The sequence below is a fragment of the Grus americana genome, chromosome 1, assembly GCF_028858705.1.
Source record: "Grus americana isolate bGruAme1 chromosome 1, bGruAme1.mat, whole genome shotgun sequence".
Taxonomy (NCBI): Eukaryota; Metazoa; Chordata; class Aves; order Gruiformes; family Gruidae; genus Grus; species Grus americana.
The window spans coordinates 12051932-12072474 of record NC_072852.1 but is presented as its reverse complement, the minus strand read 5'-3'; the positions used below and the strand labels follow the sequence as shown (position 1 = coordinate 12072474).

The window sequence follows — 20543 nt, the reverse complement described above, 5'->3', positions numbered from 1 at the left end:
CCTATGAAACATTGTTGAGATTGTTTTCATTAAAGACACTCTGCAGCTGAGCGTTTTGTTCTTCTTTTCATTTTGAAAAATCTTTATTTGATTTTGACTCTGCATAACCAAACTCAAACTGATAAGGCTGGCATTTGGGTTTTACTTTTTCCATTCCTCTAAAGATTTGAGATGCTGGGAGGAATGGTCCTGCTCTCAGTCTGTTTCAGAAGAATCTTATTATTATTATCATAATGGCAAAAAGGCAGCTTTAATCAGTTAGGTATGAGACATATTTAATTGACTGTAGGAGAGACAGTAATGAATTATTGCTTCCCATCCACCCCCATATTATTCCCACTGACTAACACAAGCGTTAGCACTGCTCTGCTGAAAAAGAGAGTATTTTGCTTTTGATTTCACCTTCTCTTCTGAACTGTAGTGTAACATTCCCTCAATTAGGAAAATTAAATATTCTGAAATGTGAAAATATTAACTAACTGTATGAGACAGCACAATTACAGAGAAGATCTGTTTCTTTAACCTTTGTCTGAACTTGTAAATTACTGATTTCTTTTTGTGGTAGTTGCTTGACATGCCTCATTTCAGTTGCTGCCAGTTGTCATAAGATGGCAAAGTACACCAAAATCTTTAATTCTGCTTCCACCAGACAAACCTCAACAAAAAGCTTGGGTGCAGTCGTGTGGGGTAGTGGCTAAAGAAAAAAGAAGGAAAAAACAAACCTGCAAACCGACTCTGTCTCTATAAATAATACAAAGCGGCAATTACTGGCACGGGCAGCGAAGAAGGGACAGCAGCAAACGTGTACCCCTCGCATCACTGCCAATGCGCAGCCAGGCCGGTCCTGAGACGTGTAAGTGCCACCCTGTGAGTGCATCCCCACTGCCACGGGCTCTGAAACCTCTGAACTGGATAAAGGCTCCATGCTGAACTGGGGACGTAAGGAAAAAATAAAGTAAAAACATAGAAACTGATTCTAATCTTTTTTGGTTTCATTCTAACTTTCATTAGAAAATTGCATAATCTTATGGTGAAAAAAAATCATTGAACCCTGTCATGTATCACTGTGATCATAACTGCACACCTTCTTTTAGGGTGGAGAGTGATTAAATGTAGATTTCTAATTGAAATGCTGAACCCATTGGAAAATATGATCATGATCCAAAGTTCGGTAACCTCACTGGACTTCAGAAGGATTTATGCTTTGTTTTGGTTTTTTTCCCCCTCGCAAAATGAAATTTATTTTTAGTTGTTGTTTCCTTTCGTTTTGTCAAAAAAAAAATGGAAACATGTAAGGCAGAGAAAGACTGCTGCAATGCAAGCTATATGCTGTGGATAAAACTCTGTGGATGTTTTGAAATTAAAAGGCATCTGTTTGAAGTGTATGGAGACACAGACATGAATATGGATTTTTTTTAAAAGTTTTGTACCATAAGATTTTGTAACACAAAGTTCTGTAACACAGTCTCACTTTAATTTGTGTGTAACATCCATAAAATTGAACTCGGAATGAAAGCTGGAAGAAACAGCCTTTCCATGTCCTTCCTCTCCTTAAGAGTTTCCTTTGGTTTTGACATTTTGGCTTGCTTCTTTCTGAGGACCCATTCTATCCAGAACACTGGAGGAGCAGTTTTCAGTTGTTGCAACCCTGACTTAAGAGTAAAAAAAAATAAAAATCATAATAAAAAAATGTGCAAGACTTATTCCTGCATTCTGGATCACCGTCGCATGTCACTATCTAGCCAAAACCACACCGAGAGACCTCTTCCCTGTGCTCAATACGAGGGTAGAATTCCTGTCGGGTGGCATATGTACATGGAAGCAAAAAGTCTTAATCCTGTAACACCATTTACATTAATTATGGTCTACAAGCAGAGCAGCACTAAATCTGTTATTCCCTTTAACCCTGCTTTCAGCCTCTTTTTTCATGTGCGGGAGGAGACAAGGCAGAGAAGGTGTGGCAGCTGGGCAAACAGAGGCAGCATATTTTGCTATGAACTGTGACCCCCAAATCCTAATCAATATTTGTAGGAAAGAACAATTGCTTTATCCGAGAACAACCGTGTTGGTATTTTCTATCAATAAAGAAATCATCAAAGGATTTTTTTTCCTAACTTAATTTAGAAAGAAAATAGTTTTATTTGTTCTTCAAAAAAATATCTTCACCTTGTCTAGTCTTTTTTATCATTGGCATTTATTATAGTAGATAACAGCTGCTGAGAGCTTTCAATCACGGAGCTTTTGAAGGCTGATGGAAGCAGCAAGCTAATATTTTCAATGGCTTGGGATCTGAACCCATATCCTCAGGATTAAGGCAGATCAAATGAAAACGAATACCTCTTTACAGAAAAAATCCACCTACCCTTTACCACATGGAGAATGCATTTGTCTGCACAAAGTAGAGTCTAAAGAAGTGAATCGAGATCTTTTCTATTTTATTATTCATATATAAGCTATTGTGCTCCTATTTTGGTATTACCAAAATGACACGATGCTTTGGCTTCCCCCAATGACAAGAATTAATACCCAAAATGTAAATTAATAGGGAACTGGTAATGGATACACAGGCTTCTCCCTTTAAACTGCTTACATGAATTGAGTTATGGCAGGAATCAAAAGGTATCCTCAGAAAGTTATAGAGAAACTCTCTAAAAATGGCTGGCAGGTGAGTTCCCCATGATATCCAGCCTCAAGAAATACTCAACAACTGCCATGGGACACCACATTCACATTTGTTCATACTCTCCAGAAAAGAAAAAAAAAACCAAACTTGACAGTTGATGCTAACCCCCCTGGAGCCAACAAAATCCTCCTTTTTCTTCCCTGGCTGGACACTGAAACAACTTAATAGCCATTAAGTACATACACAGACAGATATATGGTCCTGATTCTGATCTTACTCAGTCTTAAAGTGGCTGAACGATGAACTGTTGTAATACCAACGGAGTCAGGCTCCGGAGATGAGCTTGGAGAGGGGTTACTGAAGTAAGCAGCTCACCACTAGAATGGAAGAATCACTTTCCAAGACTAAAATTAAGCCAAAAACCAAATAACATTTCTGGAGCACATGGAATACGTGGAGAGACAAGACAACCGGGTTTGTTCAGTTTGAAGAAGCAAAGGAAAAAGGGCAAATCTTACTGCTGCGTACAGTGACCCACTGGGAGGCTACTGGAACATTTCCGCCCTTGGAGTTTTTTAGGACTCAAATGGACGTGTCTCAGAGCGACCTGATCTAATCAGACCTGTTCTGAGGAGGGTGTTGGCTGATTCAACGGAAGACCAGAAAAATACGGTGTTGTTAAATAATGTCAGTAAGAGACCATTACAGCCTTTCGCAGAGATTAAAGAAAGTTTCCCTAAGTCTGTACAGCCTAGCAATCAGTACACTTCTAATGACTTTTTCAAATATTCAAAATAATACAGTATCAATTCTATGACTGAAAAGAATAAGCTCAGAAGCACCCATCATATTACTAGTTTTTTGTATGCTGGTTGTGCATGCACGTATGCGTGTGTGCGTGCGTGCACACTTATCATTAAAGAACAGAGTTCAAGCTTGCAAACTCAGCCACTGAAAAGAAAGAAAATACCAGAGCTTGGGCAAATTTAGGATGATACGCATATGAAACAGGATGTAGCCAGGCAGTTTAGAATTTTTTATTTTGGACTTTGCCATTTTAATATCATTTTTGCAAACTTCTTTTGCTATACATCTGCCATACATCAGATAACATAAACTGTGCCCAGAAGTAGACACGTACACCTCCACAAACACAGTCTGTACTGTAGAAGTCTGCTTTATCTGCTCTGTGTAACATTATACACATGTACAGATACAAAATTTGAAAATAAACTAGAACCAGATGTCACAGTAAGTAAAGATCTAATATATGTTCTGAGACCAAATGTATACTGTGAAATTTGGTCAGATATGTCACTTATTTAATTTAACCTGGATTTTAACTTGATATTAAAGGAGTTCAATAGAATTTTTAAAATAAATAAATAAATTATGTACCTGTAAATTCAGTTACATTCTGCACACTCCATCGTAATGTGTAGTGATTTATTCATCATATTATGAATAAGCTCACTTTAACAAGGCAATCTCTTTTTCTCCAAAAAGAGAACAAAGGAGATTATGTACAGAAAATACAGATAGAATCATCTGACATTGCTTTCATATTTCATGTAATGCTGCATATCTAGGATTTCTGCCATTCCTTAGACAAGGAATTTTTATATTTTACTGTGCAGCTACAGACAGATCCATGCTTTTCCCTTCCACACCAGGGAAATGTATTGTATTAAACTGTAAGAAAACAATTTACGCAAAATGCAAGGTTTCAGACTTGGAAGTCCACACTTTAGGCACAGTAATTTGCAGTAGGCATCTAAATAAAAATCCCTGATGTTGAGTGTTTATAGTTCCCATTGTAGACACAGGCTGCCAGGTCATTTGGGTCAGATTTCTGACCTTTTTGAGAAAAGTTAACTTTCTTCTTCAGAACTGCTTTAGTCGATAAGCTGTGCTGGAAACACTGCCAAAACAGATACCAACGTCTTAATACTCACACCTGCTGATCGCTGATAAAATCACAGAACCACAAAGCACACAGGCTGGAAAGGACACCTGAAGATTATGTTGGCCAAAAGCCTGCTCAAAACAGGGCTAGCTACTGAAGTGAGATGGGTTTGCACAGGACCTTGTCTAGCTGAGTTTTGAAAGCCTGGACTGATGGAGAGTCCACTGCCTCCCTGTACAAGCTGTTTCAATATCTCACTATGCTCATGGTAAAAAAAAAAAAAAAAAAAGAAAAAAAGAAAAAAAGAAAAAAAGTCCTACCATCTAAACAGAATTTCTTTTGCTAAAACTTGAGACTTTTGCCTGGATCTGTCCTCTCTATACTCTCCCCACCAGCCAGCTGAAGACAGCCATGAGATGCCCCTTAGCCTTCTGTTCTCCAGGCTGAAGAAACTCATCTGTCTCAGCCTCTCCTTGTCTGCCACGTGCTCCAACACCTATAACAGATTAACAGCCCCTCATCGGGGTTCTTCCATTTCGCCAGCACCTCTTATGCTGGGAGGGCCCAAAACTGGACACAGCAATCTCTTTCCCAGATCTCTCCACAAATCAAAACAAATAAATTGCCACGGTTGCAGAAAACTTTAACATATAAATGACACAGTAGGCCAGAATGATGCTCAATTCCTGTGTAGGAATTTAATATTTTGTCTCATAACTGAGCCTAAAGAGAATACACACATGTACTTTCTTCAACATTAGAAGACCTGACAATCAGATCTGAAGTCAGCTTCAAAGGAGCTGATTACCTCTAGAGCAGACATTATGGCTGAATGCTCTCCTACAATGTGAGCTGGGGTGGAGTAACTTCATCCCAGCCCCCTGTGCCTGCGAGTAATCTCCATGAGCCCCTTTCACCTCTTGGTGACTGCTACATCACCCCCTCGCACTCCACAGAGAAACAGTTGCTTTCTTGAAAGGTCCTTTTAAAGAAAAAATGTCCCACAATCTGCTATTTCTCTCTCACACAGTTCCACATAGGACTCATACCTATCAACCAAGAATTAGACCCACTTTGAACAAAACTCATTTCCAGCTGGTCAGCAAACAGGTTGGGGCTATCAGAGACACAGAGCAGGAAAAATAAGCAAAGGGAACAGTAAACAGTAAGTGGCCACCTTGTTTATTCAGAGTGCTGTGGTTTATTGATCTTACACACAATCTCAAGTTTAGTTGATCTTAGATGTTAGATGTTTTCTCTGACATCCAACCTGATCTGAAAGGGACTTTTCTCCAGATGGCTAGAGAAGCCTTCAACTGCCATAAGCAAGCCATAAACCCCCCCAATCAATGCCATTGTCCCCTCACGTGTAGAAAGAGAATAACCTTAAAGCAAAGGTCCTTCACAGTCACCACACCAAGTGAAAAGAAAAAACTCAGCTGCTTGCCTGTTGGACAAGTCCAGGCAGACTTCTTTCACATCTTTAAGGATAAGATAAGAGAGGAAGTGAGTATACAGGGAGAGGGACAGGCTGACTCATAACCAGCATTCAATGCCTGACTCCAACACCAGTACTAATACCAATACCAAAATACCAATTCCAATAAAAACACACTCAATAGAAGCACAAATATAATAATAACAACTATAATAACAACAACAATAATAATTATGGAGAGGGATCTCATCGCTGTACTGCAGTGCTGGATGTATCTGGAGAGCTGTTCTGAGGGAAAGTTCTTTGGCAATGACACCCTGAGAATCTGGAATCAAATGTATCTTTTTTTGAAATAGCAAATGGAAATTAAGTCATCATTTGTGGCGGATTCCTGTATCTGCAAACAAATCCAACTCAATAAAGGATGTTTTTTAAAAAAATAAATACTTAATTCTATTAGATGACTCCTCGCAACACATCTATGTAAATTACCACAGTAGGTATGAAACCTGCCCAAGTATTGATTCAGCTGGCACAACCTTCCTCTATAAAACCCTCTTCAGAGCTCCCGCACCAGGGTGGTCTGCTCTCCCCAGCTGCTGGGGAGATGCTGAATTCCTGTGCTTGCCCCTCTCCCCCAGCGCCTGCTTTTATTGAAGTGGACACGGCAGCAGCTTTAGCTAGCCCAGTCACATATACGCACACAAATGAAGCAAGAATGGTCTTTCTCTTCTGTAAGTGCCGTGCTTGTGCTTCATGAACTCACTGCTCATCTTCAGGGTGCTGGGGTGGGTGGAAGAATTCATCAGCTAAGGAGGCACGTATTGTGCAAGCAAAGATTCTCCTGTGTCTCAAAGGAAAAGACAGGAGCAGATAAAAGCCTGCTGTTTGTTGGACCTGGCTGGTGGGTCAAACCATGCTGGCCAAGTTTGTAAATCTTCTCCTTACTTCACTTTCTGAACACTGTTAGTGCAGATATTGGTATACCTGACCGCATCTGAAAGCTTCAAATTAGTTTTGCAATTTTATGCAGTTTTGCCACTTTAGGAACAGACTTTTTCAGCTGCCTGTGTAAGCTTAAGAACACGTTTAGCAGAGATCAGGAAAGAGTAGAGAGGGAATTTGAAGAAATATCCAATGAAATAAAAATCACTGGCATTTGATTCCTACTCTACTTTTGAAAATTATGTTTGAAAAAGTCTTACGTTTGCAAGTATCCACAAGAAAAACAATGTTTCTACTGGAGAAATGAATAGCTGGCACCCTTCTCTTTTTAAAGAGACTTATCAAAGCTATAAAGATGGTAAGTTATTAAATCAGAGGAAATGGCTTTACAGACATATTCATTTTCATGCTTTATAGCCATGTATGCACAGCTTTATTTCCCTAATGCAAACCACAATAAAACACCTCGTGAGGGCTTTAAAGTCTTTTGTCTTCGCTGTAGGTTCGTCTGCTTTAGGAAAAAAAGAAAAAATAATGATGGTGCATTATTTTCAACAGTGGCAGGAAGTGGGTTTTTAGCCGAATCAGCTTAAAAAATTCCAGCTGTGTTCATGTTGAAGCCATCGAAAAGTCTAAGCCCAGGATCAGCTCTCCATGCCAACTAAATCCTTTTCAGGCCCCAAAAATTTTTGAAAAAATGCCAAGCCTCTCCTTGAAAATAACATCTTAATTGGTTGATATTAAAAAACCAGAAAGTGCCATTCTGAAGATGCAAGCGCTCCCATTTTTGTATACGAATTTGATATCACGCCTTGTAAGAGCACTCAACATATTAACACGGAGACTGTCTCAGAAAACTGCAATGACAGGCATGCAGGCTGGTTATTTCAGACAAGGAGGAATTTCTAAGAACTGTAGAAACTAAATGTGCTACAAGCTATCCTGTGCCGCTGAAAATGCACCAGAAAGGCCAAAGAAGTTTGTGACAGAGTTTGCCCCAAGGAAAACACCGTGTTTCATTCCCCAGCTCTCTGTGGCTCAGTAGAGGACAAGGGAACTCCACTCTTCTTGTCTTCTGACATCAGCAGTTGTTCTCAAGGAGTTTCGGTACCAGTTTTAGGTTCACACCTAGTAAAACGTTTGGGATCAAAAAGCAGAAAATGCAGGTGTACATACTGATGTATGTATGAGAGAGTGTTCCGAGTACACATGACTTTTCACATTAAAAATAAATTGCTGCAGGATTATGAATACATCTCTCCCACTATCTTTCCCTCTTTGTTTTCTCTTACACTATTATTTTTTTGGTGGATGTGTACAAAGAAATTTATCTTCTCCTTCTGCTGTTCCAAACTTTGCATTCTTGGTCTGCCGTATGAGAAGGAAAGAAAACGAACCTCATCATTCCCAGCCATTGAACTGAATGAATGATCAGACACTTGCCTCACATATTTCCCTTATCCCTGTAAATCTACCTCTGCAGCGCCTTTAAGCTGGGAGACCGAGAGGTATAGCCTGATTTACACAGATGTTACGAGAAGCCAAATATTTGCCCAATTTAATTTATTCTGAGCTGACAGAAATTGATTCATTCTGCATAACTCAAAGCTTTTAAAAGCAAATGTACTTTTCATTAAGAATTGTAAAGGGAAATGGTATTAAGCAAAAGAAAATAATTGTAAGAAACAACAACAAATGATCAGAAAAACAGGAGACTGAGCCTATTACTGTCAGGGAAGGCTTTACAAGACCTTTTTTTTTCAGTTGCATTTACAAGACAATATAGGAACTATGAAATTGCAAAGGAAATACTGAAAGGAGACAACAGTTCAGACAATAGATAGTTGAGAGTGAATTTTAATGTGTGACATATTTACTGTGTACCTCTAAAGCAAAGTCCTTTTTATTCATTTCAGAATGCCAGCCTGACCTTCTTAATGGCTGAAAGTGATGTCTTTAATTAAAGAATTTGGCTTCAGCTTAATTTTGGGGTTTTTTTGTGGGGATTTTTTTAAGTAAAATTAACAGCCAAGACATATTTTTTTCCCATTAAGCAACTTGGCAATCCAGGGTGATTGTGATGTCTCCTCATGCACATTCTAGAAGATAATTTTGATGAGGCAATCACTTACCCAGAACAGTAAGTAAGATTAAGTAGAACAGTTCAAAAGTCTGGGTATTAATTCCAAACTATTTCTAAATGTTACATTTCAAAAAATCAAATTTGCATTTGAAATTGGTACTAAAAGTAAAACTTCTCATAAAAATAGGGTGTACTTTATGTAAGTGTTTACTTACAGTCCCCAAATAAAAATAAAAATAAAACAAACTCGAACCCATTCTTCCTTCCCCAGGATTACTGATGTCACTAAAAATGTCATATTACACTCCTGAGATGGTGGCCAAATTAAGAATGGGCCAAGAGCAAGACACTTTTTCCTCAAGGAGAGACAGTTAGCCTTGTAGTCACAAGGATGAGAAAAAAAAACCCCCTAAATTCTCTGAAAGGCATGATTGTCCCAACTCCAGAGAAATAGTGGTTTTCCAGGAAAGGCAAAGCAATCACTCTTTATCTTCCTTCCGCTGTGGTACCAGTGTCTTAGCTCCAGTAAACCAGTAAGCAGGATTTCTGCTTCCAGGAAGAAGCCTTATCAAAGGTGGATGAAGAAACGATGCAGATGCAATTGTACCAAGTTTGCATTGAATAAGGATGGAGGTATGAAGGGAAGGGAGGAAGGACACATGGTGTAAACCCTCCGTTAATCACCCTCATTCACTTCATTACTGGAAACACGCACTTATCTTGATTTGCACACCTCACAGCAAAACAGAAGATCATAGAATCATAGAATCACAGAATGGTTTGGGTTGGAAGGGACCTTAAAGATCATCTAGTTCCAACCCCCCTACTGCGGGCAGGGACACCCTCCACTACACCACGTTGCCCAAAGCCCCGTCCAACCTGGCCTTAAACACTTCCAGATCCAACATCGCACTGATTCCTGCAGGTAGTAGAGTATTTTTCACTCCTCAGTTGCATCCCTGAGACCCCAGCTCTGTAATTGGATGAACAGGGGAAAACACACAGCCTTCTTCTAACCTGGTGTCTGCTGCAGCCATGGCAGCCTGGATGTAAGGTGAGATGAGAAGGCACACTGTGAATCAGCAAACTGTGTCCTTATGACAAAGACCTTTCCCTGAGAAAGAGTGCCTAGTCTTTTTATTAAGGAGTGTTATTGAGAACACTGAAAAGTCAGCACCAAAAAGAACAAAACACGTACGTTCAGGAAACGGCCAGTTCAAATGACAGGATAAGGTCTTGGTCTATGTATTTATTCATGGAAGGATCTCAGTCAACGCACTTCAATAAAATGAGTAATTATTATGAGTCACGTCACTAATTACATCTGATACACAAAAAGGCTTGTGCAGCACCACATATCAAAGTGCACTGTGAACTCATCCAGTATGGAAATGGCTCACAGAGGAGCTCTTGTTACTGGCACTCAAAGAGTCCTGGAAAAGACAGGGTATTAGAAATGTCTATGCCATTTTTCTCTCATCGCATTTTTTTAAACATAAAAGAAGATGTGTTGTACAATAATGGCAATATAACTGCCTGTGTAGGGACTTCAGCATTTGCCTTGGACAGGCAACACAAGGGAGAATTGTAATGAGACAGCAGTGGAAATGGCCAAGATAAGCTGCTTTTTTCTATGACAAGCAGAGAGAACTAAGATGTGACAAATCTGTCAAAATGTTCTACGATAAAGTTTGATTTTTCCATACAAAAATAAAAAAAAAAGAGATGGTTCAGATATGGGTCAAATTGATTGAGTTGGGAAACACAAAGAGATTAAAGGAAGTCAGTCATCTCTTGGATAACACATCTACTTTTTAACATGTAAGAAACTCTCAAGTCTTCTCAAACTTCGTAAAAATTGGATGAGTTCTTCACCCAAGAGTAGGATTAAATTTATAAGCTTTTCCCCTAAATCCAGGGCCTGACAATTAACTACCTTGAAGACCATGTGCTTTTCTATGAGGGTACCGCTTGTAGTAACTTCAGAGAACAATGAACTGGACCAAACATCACCTGTGACTTCAGCTTTACTGCATGATAGTTTTCATAACTGAAGTCACAGCACATGGCCCAATCCAACTTTAAATACAAAAACAATACAGGAGATTCTCCTCTCCCGTACACTCATCAACAATAATGACATTAAGCCACGTCAATGACACTGCCACTGAACAAGAGTGAGCGTGAAAATAAGCAGACTCAATGTCATTTGGCATGTGGGACCTCTACCCATAGAACTCTAGAAAGAATACTGAACTTTTTACATAAAGCTTCCTTTACTATGTTTGATTTTTTTTAACATTTAACTCATACTCTATTCCAGTTAAATTTCCATATAAGTAAGATTTATTGCATTATGTCTCTATTTTAACCACAGAGGAAAAAAAAAAAAAAAAGAGAAAGCAAGAAAAAAATTCCATATACAGAGAAGATAAAGTCTAAAAATGACCCCCAAAGACTTCAATTTGTAAGTTAGGTATTTGTCTTTAAGAACAACCAAAGTTGACAATTTGATCAACTTCACTATTAAAGATAAGAAAGAATTTTTAGTCAACAGTATTCAAAAATGAGTTTTTAGATCTCCAATGTGAGATAATTGAAGGGAAAGAATTTTCACATGGTTGGTGTTCAACACTTTATAAATTAGTGTTATTTAAGATCCATGAAGCTGTGAAAGACATAAATCAGTTACTTTTGAGAAAATCTGACTCACGATTTGCTGAAAACTATACTATACAAAAAACTCAAGAGATTTCTATATGAGTTCTGCATATAAACAAAAATAAAACCATGTTTCTTTTTTCTCTCTTTCTTTTTTTTTTCCCCTCTCCTTTTTTATAAAATGCTTTACCTCTACTTCATTTTGCAAGTAGTTTTCATTCCATGGACACCACCAAAGATCCAATCAACTATTTGAGCATAAACCGTTGCCTACTGGACTGTCATCAGTACAAAGTCTCCCAAATAATAAATGAACTTTTTATTAACTGTGGTAACATTAACATTACAATGAGGGATTGTTTAAAAACAAGTTGTACTGCTGTTGCTCAAGAGCTCAAAGAAAATGGTTCTCAGTTCTTTTATTTCTCCTTGAGGGTAACCACAGGGGTTGCATTAAATCTTTTAAAATATGTTGACAGTTGAATAAGTGCTGCTGTTGCTCTGGTGACATTTTATGCTTTTTAATTGTCATTAATGAAGCTGACTGATACTTTCTTAAAAGTGCTTTACGTATTCTAGTAATTTTATGACAAAAAGAGGAACAAAACTGTCTGCAAATTAGCCTTGATCCACTTCTCATATGGAATTTTCACTGGAGACAATGGGAGAATCTGCATGGGAAATATCTGCTTGACCAGACATTTTAGGTAGGAACGCATGAAATGTTCACAGTAAATTGTGAAATTATCACTTGATTTTGCATCTCCATATAAATTCAAAGCTCAAAGAAGATTTGTTAGAGTGTATTATCAAAAAAAGTACTGGAACTGCTTTGACTGATTCAGAATCTGATGTTAAAATGGTATGGCCCAACATTTTAGGGTTGCAATAAAACTCAAAATGTAAATGTGAGTTGGAACGAAATGCAAGTCTGACACTATCCTGGAGTCTAATAACTCCTTTCTTATTTTGATAATGCTCCCGCTGCATTTGAGAAAGGTTTTGCCCCTGTAAAGACTGAAGGATACAGCTCCCAATTATCTGTTCAGGAACGTGCAGTAAGAAGGAGGCATGCACGCAGCTTGAGAAACAGCAGGCACTGTACTTGATAGTTCATAAACAGATAAGGTAAGTCTTTTGCTATGGGGCGAAAATAAACTATGGTGCTTTAAATTATGATGAGTGATTTAAGTAGATTAAGCAAGATCTATTCTGGGGACAAGGAGCCACAAGAGGTAAGAGGGGAGGGGGTGGTATACAAACAGTGCAGGGAGACAGTCAAGTCCAATAGTGTCGAGTCCTTTGCTTCCCCCACCATGCTCACGTGCTCCATGGTAACCCAGTAGGCGATTCCCCAACGCTACTGCAGCTGCCGCACCGCAGCCTTCACGCCTTTGCAATTTCAGAATCAGAAAAAGCTGCAGTCACCCTTCTTTCTTCATCTGCGGCAGCTCTTCAAGTGTAGGTGTTGTACAAATATCGATGGTCTGAGCCATCACAGTTGAACGGGACAATTAGGTTATGACAAATCACCCCAAGCAAACTGAGAACCCCTTTGCCTGATTCTCCATAGGCCTGGTGCCGTGTATAACCACGTGCACCTGTGCAAAGCACGCCGTTCAGCTCCAGCCTGGCCTTTTCTTTCACCCGAGTAAATGGCTATACGAGGTGCAAAGCAATAGAAATTGGGCCTCGGGGTTCTGTACGGCACTGCAATTTTCAAGACACTCAGGGCGCACACGAAAGTTCTACGCTCACGTCAGGCGCACACTTAACAATCTCAGCTAAGTCATGAACTACATTTTAATTAGACAAGGGGCCAGGCTTTTGATTTCAAAAATAGAAAGTAGGGTTGCAGTCCTTCATCCATTGAAGTTAATTGCAAAATCCCTATTATCAGGCTCTTGAGGTATTACCCAGGCTTACTTTTTAATTACATTTGATTCTTAATGAAGTAGATGGCAAAGAGAAAAGCAGCCTATGATTCAAATGATTCGCATTTTTATCTTTCCTGATGAACAACAGAATAGGTCAAGATACTTGCTGGATTTTCCCATGAGAAATGCTGCGATGTGAATAAGCTCAATTGACTTGATCCTGAAGGAGCAGGTTAGCTTTGAAAAGCATCACTCATTTTCTTCTCCTGTACACATTCTCCCCCCAAAACTTATGCAATGTAATTATAGACACCAAGCCAAATCCAATTCAGAACTTGAAAAATATCATGTAAGTATCCTAAGCTTGAATGACTCGTCTTTATTGTCTAATGTCATTTAAAACATAAGGAGTCCTAATTATAGTTTTATTTTCAAATGATGCGCTTTAAAAGAGTGACAATTCTCCATAAAAACTGACAACTTCTCAGGGCATGGAGACAGCCAATAACTTGATATTTCCACGTGACTTAAAAACAATAAGCTATGAAGCAGCTTAAGCAGAAAGAGTATGTTATCACACTTGGCTAGAGAACAATATAAAGAGAAAAAGGTGAAACTTTATTTACCCATGTAAATAAATGAAGATTTATAGAACAGAAGTTCATACTACAGGTAAGGCCATTACCTTGTTATACGCAACAACCTGCAAACTCTTTTCACATAACGAAAGCTGTTTCTTACCATCTGGAAATCAGGTTTAAAAATAAAATTACTGGGTTTATATTATACAATATAAATAGTCCTTTATTTCAGACATTACTTGTCATATTATAAAATGTATAATTAATGTCTTACTTTTATGACTTTGAAAGACCCATTAAAAATCAAGGACTTTGAAGTGTAAATTTTTTAAAAAGGTTGAATGTTAAATATTAGAGAAAGTAAAATGTCCATTTTAAGATACTCAGTATTGCAAGGCTCTGGTGACACTTACTTTCCCCTAACTTTCACTGAGGCCAGAGACTCAGTTTTACCCATGCAAAGCATCGCTTTCCAAATCACGACTACTGTGCGTGATACTGCTGAAGCGAGCTGTAATCCAGGCAGCCCAGCGGGGTTACAGTCAGGAACTGGAGGGCTGAGGCTGTGTCCCCGGGGCTGGCCCGCGGGGGCAGAGCTCTTGGGGGCCAGGAGCCTCACCAGAGGAAGGCATCGCTGTGACAAAGCTGTCACAACCCCTTCCAAAGGGAGGAGGGACAACCTCCTTTCAGAGAGGGACAGACAAAGGAAGGTTTCAATTTGCCAAGCAATTATTTTTTTTGCTAAATCCCTAGGATTGGGGGTTTTTGCCCTAGGGGTGGTTCTGTGTTTCAGACTTGCAGGATACCTGTGATGAGCCAAGGAACAAAACACAAATCTCTTGAGCCCAGGTTAAAACCATTTACCCCTCATCATGATTCTTCCCCATTCACATGGTTGAATACGAGAAAACCCAAACACTTCCTACTTCTTGCTCATGCCAGAGATCAGGGGAAGCCTAGATTGCTTTCAAGCAATAACCACGGATATGACGTGGAAATCTGAGTCAGTCTGTTTTGCGTAACGGTGACAAACCTGCAGGTGTAACACAACCACAGCCAAACTTGCTTCTGCGTTGAATCATGCCGAATGGGTACCATCTACACTAAGGCTGCATTACTTAAGCAAGAAAAAGAAATTCCCACCTACTTCTTCATTTGGCAGTTTCCACTTGGAATGCAATTTCTACTACTGCTTTTACTGGAACCATGCCGATTTACACCTATTAAGTTTTGCGCTCCTAAGTTTAGGGCCCTGTGCTCTACAATACACAGTATCTTCTAACTGTTCAGTCTGCTGGTTGGTATTTGTGGAAGGTCTACCTTGGCAGGTCTCCTTCCAGATGTCTCTCAGACTGAAGAGTACATAGTTATGATTATTGTGGCAAACAGCAGTTTGAGATACTCACTAGCTATGATTATTGTTAAAGTGATTCTTTAAAGACTATTCAGAGCACACAGGACATTCCCAGGGCAGTTGTGAACCGTACAAACCATCCGAAAGCAGACAGTATCGGTGCAGGGAGCAGCAAGGACAACTGCAGAAAAGGCAGAGGGCTGCCAATGCCCCTATTATTTAGTGATAGACAATTGCTGCTCCAATTTAACAGAACCGGTAAGCCCAAAGAACACACATATTCTGAAGTAGTGGCTAAAATCAGTCTTTAAGACAGGGATTAATACTGGAAGAATAATCTGCCTTGCTATTAAAGTAACACTGAGGTAATTGCAGTAATAAGGTACTGCTCATCACTTCAGATGTAAACGCACCTTTCTTTTAAAAATAAGAATTTTGATTGCTCGTTTACAGTATGCAGGCAGCAGCGATTGCTACGTGCTCTGTACATCCGACACATTGTACAAAGTGCGTGAGGAATGATATTTTGTCAAAGGACTCTGCGTCTTGCTAACTATCTTGGTAAACCTTCAGGCAGCCTGATTTTCAGAGTATAAAGTGTCTCAGTTGGGCACTGAATGAAAGCAACTCAAATCATTAATAACTTCCACTACATGCCATGTGCCTCACGTGCTATCATCTTTCCAAAACAAAGTTAAGGATAAGAAATAAAACCTTTAGTTGTTCGTAAGTCATAATAACTTTCAAAACATAGAGAAGGTATTATTAATTATGTACCTACAGCTATAGTAGCAATGAACTTCAGGTAAAAATCACATTTAGGCTGACAGGTATCTCAGTAACACAAACCAAAAGTAGTAATTGTGGATGCAGATCAAAAAGCCAATTTCTACTCAGTTACTGAATTTAAAGGGAAGAAGAAAATGTTCAATCATAACATTTGCTTAAGAATATTTAGCTTCTTTCTTACCGTTGAATGTTAAAAACACCCTTGCTTGAGGCTGGGAAGATCCTTTTACACTGTTAAAGTAAATAAATATCCCAATCAACATGTGCAGTGCAAGAAATGCCATCTCTTCAGATTTGCAACTTAATATCCAAGAAACAAAACCTGAAAGACAGAGATATCACGTTACTGTTGTTATACAATTTTGCGGAGCAAAACCACCACTACAGAAAGATCTGTGTTATAAAGCTCTTCCAGCTGAAGCCATAACATATGATAACGTGAAGGAGGTACGGCACTTCTGGTTTTCCCTTCTGTAGATCTGAAAAGGGTTTTCTCCAGCGCCCTTCTGTGCTGGCACCAGAGGAGCTCTCTGCCTGTTACGAACCAGCGCAGCCTGAGTTTTGGCTATGGCAGACTACAGTGTTAGATTCGGTTTATTTAAATAAGGACAATTCCACCTGCTGGAAACATAATTATACTAAATGTCAAGGCAGAGCAAAGCAAGGACAGGAGATAAAGTTTCATGAATAAAAAGCTGGCTGATATTTTTAGACGTCCCTCCTTACTTTACATCATATTTGATCTCCCTCTCATGTTGGGGGGGGGTGGAGGGAGAGCACATTTGGGTGGTTGTTTGGTGGTGGTTTTTTTTTCTTTTCTTTTAACATTGGAAATCAAAATTGCTTGGAAATGAGCTTTAAGCTTTAGTAAGTTGAATTCTCTAATAGCCCTCTAGATCTTCTTTTAAGATGAAATCCTGACTATGTACGTCACTAATTTCAAAACCATTGAAACCAAAAGTATTTCAACATGCTTGAAACTGTTAGTCAACATTTGCTTTTTGGGTTAGCTCCTTTCGGGATTCTTATCTGCTTTCGTAGACTTCTACAGAGCACTAACAATACCCAGTGTTGCACAGTGCTTTACACTTGACGCTTCTGCTGCTCCTCCTGCACATCTGCTGAATCTACACTCATTTCATAGGGTTTAGCTGCTGAGAAGACCGAGTTCCTCAGAGAATCAGAAAACACCCCAAAACAAATCTGCATCTTTTTGTAGCTCAGGAAGGGCTTGAGCCCACTGGAGTCAGTGGCACTTTCCTGTCAATTCCAGTGGACTTTGGACCAGACTCATAAAACCCAGCAGACATTAGAAGCTGAATATTCCAAATCTATAATGCTCCTAAACTGCATCTCTCTGAAAACTGTGAAGTCCAAATTTCATTTCACCTATGATAACAACTTTGTTCTTCGGCTCAGCTGCAAAAGTCAGAATAAAACACACCTTCATTTTAGGTCCATTCTGCTTCCCTGCTGATATATATTTTTTCTTTAGGGCACCAACAGCCCTTCTATTAGACACCACTTATTGGTTAATCAGGTGACAGATTTGATTCTATGGTAACTGGAAGCACTTTGAAAGATACAACCTCTACAGCTAGAAGGTAGCATTAATGGCTATACATCTATTTCATGAAGAGTTTCATTGTCTGTGCAATCATCTCACACTTTACCTCAGCTCTGCTCCAGCACCACAGTCCCTCCAGTGGAAGCCAGTATTTCTACATGCTTGTTCGTTCGGTCCCTCTGAGATTGACACCTGTCCTAAAAGAACCGTCTGCAACCACCACAGCATGGCAGGAACCAGCTGTCAGGCAGGGATGACTTTAGGTCAACACCAATTTGGGCTGGATCCACACCGCTGACTTAGTGGTAAAAGCCCCGTATCTCATTACTACCTCTGTCATTCCCCATCCACTCACTGTAAATCGTTTTGAAAGGCTTCTCTCTGCATGAGAACTTCACAGTAAGTTGGGGGTGGGATGGGGAGCGTGCGAGCGAGCGCACAGCTCTGTAGCCCACGCTAAGCCTTCACGACTTGCTCTGGAGAAATGCATGAAGATCAAGTAGTGCTACAACTCTGCTAATTGACAAAAACACCAGTGTCAGAAATTTGCCAGCTACAGATCTGGTCTACAGGAGAAACATATCCAGTCTGGCCCGGTTCCAAATTATCTCTAAGGGTCTGTTAACTAATAAAATGATAGTTGCAGAGCTTTCGCCAAGAATAATTTTTAAACAGGCTGCACGAACTCTAGTATTAATGCTGCTTTGTGGGCTTTAAATTTAAAACCTTGTGACTAGCCCATGGGATATCATTTAACTTATCCCTCTTCTAAGAGAGAAGTGTCATTAAATCCTGATAAAATTTCTTTGTCAAGCCAAAACAAATAGCCAATCATACTGAACATGTGATTTAACAGATGCAATGGGATTAGTATCTTACAGTAGTAGCACTATGCTTTCTTTGCAGTACAGATAAAAAGTCAAAGAGGAACAAATGTGCAGCTTTCTCCCTTTCTTTAAATAATATTGTAGGAAATAATAATTAAAAACCCCTACCCTTTCAGCACTCTTTCCCTCCCACTCTCATGCCTCCTGCCAACTCTAGTGCAATCAGTTACAGGAGTGAAACATTGCCACATTTCATTGCTCAAATTGCAGATCCTCACCGTTAACACACAAGTGACAGGCAAATACAAGATTCAAATTCGGAGCTGCATGGTTCCTACCCAGCTGTTAGACACATAAATGATAAATGCATATGGTGCCAAAAAGATACCTCAGGGTGTCTGACGTGAGTTACCTAATGGAAATAGGTTTAATTTCAGAGATTTACATACCTGGTAACTGAACACAAACCCATTGCAAGTTTGAATCTCAGTTTGGGCTTATATCCCAGTTCTGAATTTATCTCAGTAAGTCATGATACTATATTCAGCACGTCCTGTGCACATGATCTCTGCTGACAACCCACAGACCTAAAACCTTGCAAGTACTTTTGAAGAATCTTTTAGGACAGACAAAAAGCAACGTCTAATAACATTTCTGCTCTTATACCTTATTCTAACTGTAAACAAACCGGCAAACCACTAGTAAAGTGAAGTGGTGAAGTTTTCCTGCCACGGAGGTCGCTTTCAGCATGCTGTATTGCTTTTGGAAAGTATTATATAGCTTTGCTGTAAAGTGCTGTGCAGGTGTCATCTGCTACAGGCTGAGTCCTACCCTTAAATCCTGTAAGGAAAATCATTCAGCAGAAGAAAGGAAAGAAAGAAAAGGGAAAAAAAAGAAGGAAAAAAAGAAAGCCAAACACAGACTACGCTAATCTGGAAAATATTGCCTTAACTATCTGTGAACAGTAGGAAAATTCAACCATCAAGCACATTTCACATCTATTATAGCAAAGAAAGAGAACTTTCAATTATGCTTACCCCGCTATTGGAGGAACCAGTAATACAGATTTCTATCTGGTTTCTATCAGTTTATGGACTCCACTCCTGTTACCAGAATATTTTAATTCCAAACCTGGCTCATTGCGGGGGGGAGAAATACAAACATAAAAGTCTCTCTTCCCGGTGGCTGCAAAGGTACTCCCGGCTCCTTTGTAAAATAATCCTGATAGCTGGACTCCTAAGGCGCCAGGAGCGCTTCTCCCCAGCCCTCAATTAAGCACCTAGGAGTGAATGGAAAGTGGCCGGGCGGTGCAGTGCAGCCTTTGGTTTCCAGTTACAGGCGCTGCCCTGCCCTCGTCGCCGCCGCCGCGCTAGCGAGGCGAGGCACCGCGGCCTCCGGTGCATCATTAGCTGAGCAAATAGGGGCTGGAGCTCATAAATAATGGCGAGGCCACACCCCGCCGAGCGCGGCGGTCGCCCAGCCCGGCCCGGCCCGACCCGCCCCAGGCAGCGCGGGGCTGCTGGCTCCGCTCGGCAGCGCGAAGGGACCGCGAAGGCACCGCGGGGGCGCAGGGCGCAGCGCGTGTGCGCACCGCTTCGCTTCTGTGCGCGGAGAGGGGGGCACAAAGCAGTCAAAGGCTTTTTAAGGGAACAGCCCCCCCAGGCATAGCCCCGAGGGAGCCCAGCGGCAGGTAGCCTCTGATCCCTATCCGCGCAGTCTCCGCGCCCGCGGGACTCGCTGGAGGAGGGAGGGAAACTCGCCAGGAAAAGTTTCTGCCCCGCCGTGCGGGCCGTCCCGCCCCACCGCTCCGAGCGCGCCCGACGGCAGCCCCGGGGCCGCTGCCGCTGCGGAGTCCGTGCCGGGGCCGCCGGCCGAGTCCGGGGGGAGGCGGC

General features: G+C 40.4%; 1 protein-coding gene across 2 annotated transcripts in view; it reads right to left on the bottom strand.

The window, feature by feature from the left end:
- Positions 1-20078, bottom strand: part of SEMA3C (semaphorin 3C) — a 128314-nt gene extending 108236 nt beyond the window's left edge. For both annotated transcript variants that reach the window (XM_054812630.1, XM_054812631.1), the window contains exons 1-2: positions 19689-20078; positions 16439-16579 (exon numbers count right to left, since the gene is read on the bottom strand). In XM_054812630.1, the coding sequence (XP_054668605.1) occupies positions 16439-16541 (103 nt within the window). In that variant the 5' untranslated portion in view covers positions 16542-16579; positions 19689-20078. The remainder of the gene's footprint in view (positions 1-16438; positions 16580-19688) is intronic.
- Between the last annotated feature and the right edge of the window lie 465 nt (positions 20079-20543).